Source organism: Colius striatus, chromosome 1 (assembly GCF_028858725.1).
Source record: "Colius striatus isolate bColStr4 chromosome 1, bColStr4.1.hap1, whole genome shotgun sequence".
NCBI classification, from domain to species: domain Eukaryota; kingdom Metazoa; phylum Chordata; class Aves; order Coliiformes; family Coliidae; genus Colius; species Colius striatus.
Genome location: NC_084759.1, coordinates 26,531,764 through 26,540,161, shown reverse-complemented (window position 1 = coordinate 26,540,161; position 8,398 = coordinate 26,531,764). Strand labels below are relative to the sequence as shown.

General features: G+C 40.7%; 1 protein-coding gene across 3 annotated transcripts in view; it reads right to left on the bottom strand.

Annotated features, from left to right (window-relative positions):
* Positions 1 to 593: 593 nt before the first annotated feature.
* The window catches only part of COG6 (component of oligomeric golgi complex 6), a 62,590-nt gene continuing 54,785 nt past the window's right edge, over positions 594 to 8,398 (bottom strand). For 2 of the 3 annotated variants that reach the window (XM_061994107.1, XM_010199000.2), the window contains exon 19: positions 4,371 to 6,894. In XM_061994107.1, coding sequence (XP_061850091.1) covers positions 6,747 to 6,894 — 148 coding nt within the window. In that variant the 3' untranslated portion in view covers positions 4,371 to 6,746. Of the gene's footprint in view, positions 2,192 to 4,080; positions 4,258 to 4,370; positions 6,895 to 8,398 lie in introns of those variants that run through there. The other variant, XR_009818524.1, reaches the window with a different exon arrangement.

Sequence of the window (8,398 nt, the reverse complement as noted above, 5' to 3'; positions counted from 1 at the left end):
GCCAAAGAGACCTACCCCAAGCTGTAAGCTGTGCTCAGGACAGTGTGGCTAAGCACTGCCCTTTGCGAAGACAGACAAGTGTATCCTGCTGAAGCAGGCAGGTGTCCTTGAAGCAAGGTGGGGAAGGGCAGGAAAGGGCAGATCTGCTCCATGACCTCTCTAGTGGGGCCATGGGAGCTGGAAGCATGACCAAGGCTGTTTCCCATCTCTGTGTCCAGGAGATTTGAAGATATTTGAAATTAGGTTGGTATGGTAATTCAGGATTAGAAATGTTGTATTTGGACACTTTCTAAAATGGAGCATACAGGAAGAATCAAGGAACATGGATGACCATTCAGAACTGATACATACAGCAGGAACTAGAGCTTTAAGTACTTCCCCATAACTTAGTCCTTCTGAGGGGTGTTTTCTGAGTAATTTCTAAGGGCAAAGGATCTTTAAGAGCTTAGCCAGTCTTTTAAGACTCATCTTCTGAAAACCATTTGTAAATTCCTATTGAAAGTTCATGAGGCTGCTAGGCTACAAGCAAGGACACCAAAAACACTAGTTAAAAAAACAAGATAATAAAACATGTGTCCTCTTTTGACTCTTACCCACTTCTGATTCGGATCTTTCAAGGTCAACTGCAGATCCAGAGAATGAGCTCATGTCCTGCCTCCAGGCTGGCACTGCTGTTGAGGCCTCTTGCAGAGCCAAGACTCGGCACAGCTTCAGCCCTGCGCTCTGCCCCTGGGCAGAAGGGCACACGGACGGACAGGGACCCACACAGGATGCATCCAGGCAGCTCTCTTTTCCTTCCTTTTTACTCTTTTGTGAGACTCCTGGAACATGTTGGCACATGGTGGAAAAAATGCAAGGAGCAAGTAGAAGTGTCCAGGGCCATCTCCCTCCCCACGGGCGCTGGGCCACGGGTCAGCCAGCACAGCCTCTGCCCGCATCAGGCCCTGCAGAGGCCAGAGGAGCCCCTGATGCCTGTAGCATCACATGAAATGCCCAGAGAGAAGGTGAACTTTGGGGGTAATCCATTTTGGAATTAAAAAAGGAGAATATATCATCTGCACAAACTCTCATCCACAGCAAGAGGCGAAACCTGTTTTAATCAGAAAACTGGCTGGCAAGGAGCACAAAATCTTTCAGAAACTTTTGAACCCGTCTTCTCCTCCCTCTTTTCGTTAACGGGAGTCTTTTATCCTGTCATGAGCAACAGCAACAAGACTAATTAGTTTAACAAGTACAACAAATGGTTTTATTGACAAAAAAGAACCCTTTGAAATATACATTACATTCACAAAGGATTAAATTACACCCTATTATCCACTTTCCATAAAATAAAGATTACTTTGATAAATCACGACTAATGTTATCTTTGGCTGATAAGAACTCTGTGCTTATTTGTGTGGCTTCTATAAATAGTGTGTTCTGAATTTTTTCCCTCCCTAAATATAGTCGATGATACAGTCTGCCAGGCATTTTCCTGCAATTTGACAATGCCACATCTGTGAACTAGGCAGCAAATGAAAGCTTCATTGTCTGAATATGAAACATGCAACAGTCTCTTTCTTTTTTGTCAGCTGCTCTGCAGTAACCTATCAAACATTTCTCAGCCGTATCTTGCTTGATCATGGGGTCCTTAAAGCAAGGTAGCAAAAATGAACTTTTTTTTTCTGTAAAGGGAAAAGTATTTGTTGTTCATCTTTTCATTGTATGCAAAGTCTGGGGGATAACTATAGCATGAGAGGTTTTAAGCTAATTTAGGCCTTAATGTACATGAGGTATTTACAGTAATGTACATAAGGGGTAAGTGTACATTTTCAGGTGTAAAGGCTCCTTTGCACATTGTTATTCCATAGTTTTGCACTAGAGGGTTCTGCAGATTACTGAAGATTTACCCACATCGTACCTTTGAAGGGATGAGCAGTTAGTCAAGGACCAAGACAGAAGCAATGTTCTGGGTTTCCTTCAGCTCTACACTATCTCTACACAAAGTGGCTCTTCACTCCAGGGCGCAGGGAGCTGGAGTACTAGAGGACCTTTGTGCAACAAGAGGTTCACCCACCTTTTGATCATTTGGTCACCACCTTTCCTGTGCTGGTGTGAACATGCCCAGTGGAGCCCCAGCCCAGCAACCCAGCTAGGCAGCGAACTCCTGCTTCACTGCAGCACAGGAGCACATGCATCACCTTTAAAATGCCTGAAAAAACATTTTTTTTTTTCTAAGCAGCTTGATTCTGAAAAGCTGAAGTTGGCTTCCTACCATCATGCAGCAGACTGGAGCATGCTGGAGAGACCCCCCCACAAAGGTCATTCCCTCTTGCACCCTTCAGGACAAATACCCGAGTTCAAGTTACATTCATTTCCCATCTTTTGAAATTCTTTCAAGCTGTCTCAGAGTTCAACTACTGCTTTGTATGCCACTGCGTGACTCAAAGCATCTCATTTTACTCCAAATGGCCCAAGGGTTAGAATTGGAGCAGGAGCTGCAGGATTGTCTTGAAGTTTACTTTGCAAAGGGCTTGAGCGGTGGGGAAAAGATGCAGAGGTTCTAGAAACATTGAGCAAGTAAATCCACTATGTGAGAGAGCTCAGTTGAATGACACACCTTTTATACTACCACTACTTCCACTACCAGTTTGCATTTCATAGCTTCTCTGAACTATTCCAACACAACACCGATTTATGGCATCTAACCCTACCATGGCTGTTTTGGATGGACGCCCTGATCACCAACAAATCTCTTTCTTTCTCTCTTTCTGCACTTTTCCCTCAGAAGCAGGTGGCGGTGGATTTCAAACACACACCCGTGTCTGTGTTGCTTCTGGAGGGTGTGTTTTACTCATGGAAATATGTCTAACCCCTTCGTTTAATTTTCACAATTTGACAAGCTTCCCACCTGCTGGGTTGCCTGCACAGTGACTCAGCAAGGGGAGCAGAGGCATCAAAGAACAGCTAGAGCTTGTTAAATGAATGGAAAAGTTTAGTGGTTCTGCAACTATTTTCTTCCAACACATATTTCAAAAACTTTAATAAAAATAATTACAGCTGAGCCTATTAACAGGCAAACTACAGAGCCAGAGTCATACATCTCAGAGGATAGGGAGGAGTGCTCTGAAACACTGCAAAAACAAATGTATTATCACCTTTCCAAACCTCCTTAAGCTTCTCTTTTTGTACACTAGAAAACAAAAAAGATACCTGTGGCTGGGCTGCTGTGTGCCTGCTACGATTCAACCTTATGCTTTATTTCCATGGAGGTGTGCAGATTTATAAAGAGGCAAGGGGAAAATTGTACACACAAGATTGAAGAGAGAGGCAGTGTCACCAGTGTGGCTGGTGGCTGAAAAACCCTGGGTCCAAGTCAAACCAATCTCCCTAGCTTGGCATTTGATGGCTACTCTGTGGGCAAAGTCCTGGGGCTCTCGATTCTGTTTCGGCAACTCATGTATTGGAGGTCAAAGATAAGGTCCTCACATACATGCCACAGGGGCAAATTCCTCCTTGCTTACTCTATCTCACGTCTCCCATCTTTTGCATTGATTTATGCAGAGCAGCTAAAGTAGAGAGAACAAACAGCTGCCCCATCTCCTCTACACAGCAGTCAAGGATTTGAGTGCTCTCCAGAAAGGTGGGAGATGTCAATTCCAAACTCCTTTGGCCCAGAACCCAGCTCTCTCCTTTCCAACAAAAGTGCTCTTTGTGTCATACAATGCAAAAAGTGGCCTTTCACACATCTGCTCTCAGCACTGGGCTGCTAGCGCCCAACACCAAGAGCACTGCCTGCTGTATGCAGTACCCAAGCAGCTCTCCTCATCCAGCCCTCCCAAGCATCTCTCTTCACTCAGCACTCCCCAGCATCTCTCTTCATCCAGCCCTCCCTAGCATCTCCCCTCATCCACCCCTCCCCAGCATGGTGCTGCCAGCACGGAGCAAGGGCCTCACTCCTTGAAGGTGTGCTCCTCCACATTACAGTGTTAGGCACCAATGGCAGAAGCATTGGCTGACAGCCTCATCGAGGGGAACCTGCTTTAGACTGGATGATCTCCAGAGGCTCCTTCCAATTCCCACCATTCTGTGATTCTGTACCTCAGCACCTCCTCATCACCGTGACACTCAGGTCAGACCTGCAGCACCCGTCTGAGTATGGGCCCGGCCCCAACACCCAGAATGATTCCGTTCACTGCAGTGCTTATGGGTCGTCCATCCAATCGAGCGACTGGAGGGCTGCAGCTTCACAGCTCCCCATGAGGAAATCCTGGGAATCTGCAAAAATAAAAGCATCACAGATGCTAAGCTAGAAAAGGCAGGTCAAAATCTAACCTTTTCCTTCCCTTTGGAAAGCAAGCAAGAGGAAATAACAACGTGAAAGACATAAGTCAGTAAATCAAATGCCTTTATTGACATTCTCTCTCATTTGTGACCCTTTGGCATTTACATTAATTGCACAGACCCAAATTAGTGATTGACTTTAATTTTACAAGTTACCACTTCTGTAGCTTTTGCATTTTTATTAAATGAAGATAAAATCACGGGTAAGTCTCTACGTGGACTCAAAGATAGGAAGTGACTCCTTACTAATCCTCATGCAAACTACAGACTGATTATTGGAGACTGAGGTTGAGTGCAATTCCAGGAAAAAGTTCACTCTTATGAGTATGTTAATCTAATAACAAGCTAATTTATAATCCTTTCACAACTGATGTAATTTTCACATATTAGATAATAATTATAGGCATATTAAGCAATATTAACATTATTAAACAACAATGAACAGCCTTCTGAATACATAGTATAGTAATGTAAAATCTGAGTCATTTAAAATGCCTCACCTAGTAAAAAAAGCATAATTTTCCATTAGAGCTTTTCTAAGCTTCTTCTTACAGATCTCAAGTTTTTAAACAGAACAAATCTAACATTTATGCTTACAGAAGAATTTACGCCTGATCCAAGAACTCCAGGGAGACTTACACTTTCAAATCCTTTTCTATTCTACCAAGAAATTATGCCTATGTGGAAAAGGAGCTATTGCTTTATTGTGGAATTACCAAGGAAGCTGATTTCTGAGTATACTGGGTATCTCTTGTATAATGAGTTTTCCAAAAACTAAAATGTATTGCTGCTGCTCTTCTCTCTTTCTTGCTCTTTTGCAGACATACACTAAACTGCAGACTTGGCTGCCACTAAGTATATATTTTATATGGAGAATATTATTACTTATAAAAATAAAATATGAAAGTTATTCAATATGAATGACTGCTCACCTCCCCCTTGATTTATATCAAGAAGTCACATCTCATATGAGTGGAAACTCAGGCAAATGTAATAACTGTGCAGCACCCATACAACAACAGAGGGAAAAAACAAAAGTGAAACGTTTCCAATGAAACAGTTTAAATAATCTTTTAAAAACACCCAAGCAAACAAAAAAAATGGAACCCCAAAAGGTCTCAAATTCCTTTTGCTAATTTTTGGATTCCTGAAGGTTTCTCTATAACAAACCTTTCCTAAAAGAAAAACACGTTTAAGAGATTTGCAGAAAATTACCACAAGGCCCAACAGAGAACAAGTGTCCTACTTGTGTTCTTCTTTTGCTGGAAGCAAAGGTCCCATAAACCGTAACAGTCTATATAACTAGGGTTTCTACAGAGAGCAGCTTCAGCTTTGCACCGAAAGAGGAAAGAAATGAAATCTTCCCTCACAGCTTTCTACACATCAGCTTCCAACAACTACACATCCCAGCAATTCCACCCACATTCCCAGGACAACCTGTGGCAGCCACAGGTGAACTTCATGATAACGTTTAGGGGTGCCACTGCAGACATATGCACCAAGAAAATTTCTTGGTGGGTTGTTAGCTGAATAAACACTTGTACTAGAGCAGAAGGGCCTTTTCTGTACTTAAAAAGAAGCCAAACTGAAAAGCACATGTGAAGGAAGAAAGGCCATATTGCTGTGCAAACCATTTTCCTAATCTGGGTTGTTTCTGGTCCCAGCCTTAAGAAATCATCAAGTTTTAACTGATATCAGGATTTCTACAAACAGTTGCACTAGAACAAAATCCTTCCATAAAAGAAAACTATACAAATAGCTTAATGCTTTAAGTTCCAGGTTATGTATATGCCTATAGTTCAAATATTTCTTTTCCTTACAGAAAGTACCAGAACTAGCCACGATGACAACTGATTCCAAAAAAGGACATACAGATTTTGCCCCACAGATGTAATAAACAGGATTTGGAAAATACCATCCAATACTCTGAAATTATTTATGAAATGTACAAGTGATGAACTTGAGACATTCAAAGTATATTAGTTGTACTGAAACTACAGTTATCAGTGTTTACTGATGGTAGGCTGAGAAAATAGTGACAAACAGGGAAAAAAAGAGCAAATAAAAAATACTGGTGAGGTCATAAGAGACCCTGGTTCAACCTCTAGTTGAAAGGATTATGTACAGCAAGGAAAAAGCTTCTTTCTCCTTTACTCCCCTTTTCAAAGAGATTGTATATTATCAAGGTCCATTTCTATTAGAGGAATACATTACAATAATTTTTAATCTATATTCTATTTTCCAGCTTACAGAAGGTACTCAAAGACACAGGAAAGACTAGACTTCTGCCAAGCAGATTAAAGAAAACTGCATTCCTACATATTTTAACCATACAGTTACACATTAAAATTCAAACCAGAAAAATAACGTGATGCGAATACTCAACAAATACAGAATTACAGATTCTGATAAACATAGCAAGACTATGAAAGCAGTGCCTGGACTTGATGAGGAGATCTGTGCAGTATGGTTTCTGGGTCCTTATATTCGTTTGAAGGATCCATCACAGCTGCATATAACTCACTGTAAGCTCTGCAGACCAGTTCTGTTGACTGTTTTATTATCTGCTCTCTAAAAAATAAAACAAAGACATAACTTGCAAACTGTAGGGAATATAACTGTACTGCATACAAGGAACTCAAGGTACACACTAAAAATACACATTAAAATCAGTCTCAGTTACATTAAAAAAGCCCTTTTATTTCAAATGTGAAAACAGTTTGAAGTTTTAAAACAAAAGAAGGCTCCTTCACCTCTTTGTATCATGTATAATCTTACATATATGATCTGGATAACCAAGAAATTAATTTCTTTATTGTTGCAAACACGAAAAAAACCAGCAGAAGGATTTAATCTGCACACATTAGTTTTTCACCTGCACTCCCCTGCATCTTATAAAAGATGAAAAAACTTAGTGATCTACTTTCTACCTCTTCTGTAGGAGGCAAAGGTCTGACCTTTGTGAATACACACATATGCTCTTCGCTGTACCTTGACAGCACTCGATTCCGTAATCGATCCAAAAGGAAGAGCGAAATCAATCAAAAAGTGACCGTTGTCAGAGATTTAAAACTTGCTACAGTCTCTTATTAACAATGCTATGAAGTCTGCATCTTGTTCTTTTTCTGGATCTAAATGAGTAACAATGCACGGAGATTGGATGCTAAATTTAACTGGAAAGTTTTGGGGTTTTTTTAAGACCAATTAATATTTTTAGTTTACATTGCCCATTGAATCATTTTACTTTAATCACCATGGTGATGTGTTCACAGTTGCAGATGCATTTTTATCTATGAGAAACAGTAGTTACAACTATTTTACAGCCAAATCCATGCACGTGGAATACCAGGAGAAGATGAGGAAACCAAGGTAACCACAAACCCAGAGTCAGCCTGGCTGCAATGTTGAGCAAAGGAACAAAGATACCACAGCTGAACCTGCTAAAATCAGGGCTGAATTTGACAGCTGTTGGGAACTGGCAAGTGTAAAAAACCTCAACGAACAAGTGCGTAGAATTTCGTCTTTTCAGGAAATACTAAGAATCAGAAGCTATGAGAAAGAAGATTCAGAGCCAAATGTCTAGGATATGACAAAGGATCTTCTAAAATCTGATGCAAAGTATCCAGGTTTTCAATAAAAAAGGATCAACTGCCAGTATTACTGGATTATTAGCATATCTGAAAAACAGACTGGCCTCAGAATAGCAAATTCAGAAGCACTATTGTGAAGGGAATATATTCAAGGTGCTCAGGTAAAACAACTGTCTCTGAACACAGTGTGGGATCACTAAGCTAGTGTAACATGACAATCTTTTAAGACAGCATCGCACACAGAATTTGTAGAAAATTAAGTGTATTGCACCAAATAATACTAAATTAAAAGAAAAAGTTCATTAAAATATTCCAGAGGATTGAACAGCATCAAACGAGTCTTTCCATCACATAATGTCAGTGTCATTAATCAGTACATTAGGATTTCAGTTGCCATAACAACATGATACATTTTATCACTAACACAAATGGCAGCACTTGCTAAAAATAGTAATGCCAGCATTCAGTTTCTGTGATCCGACACA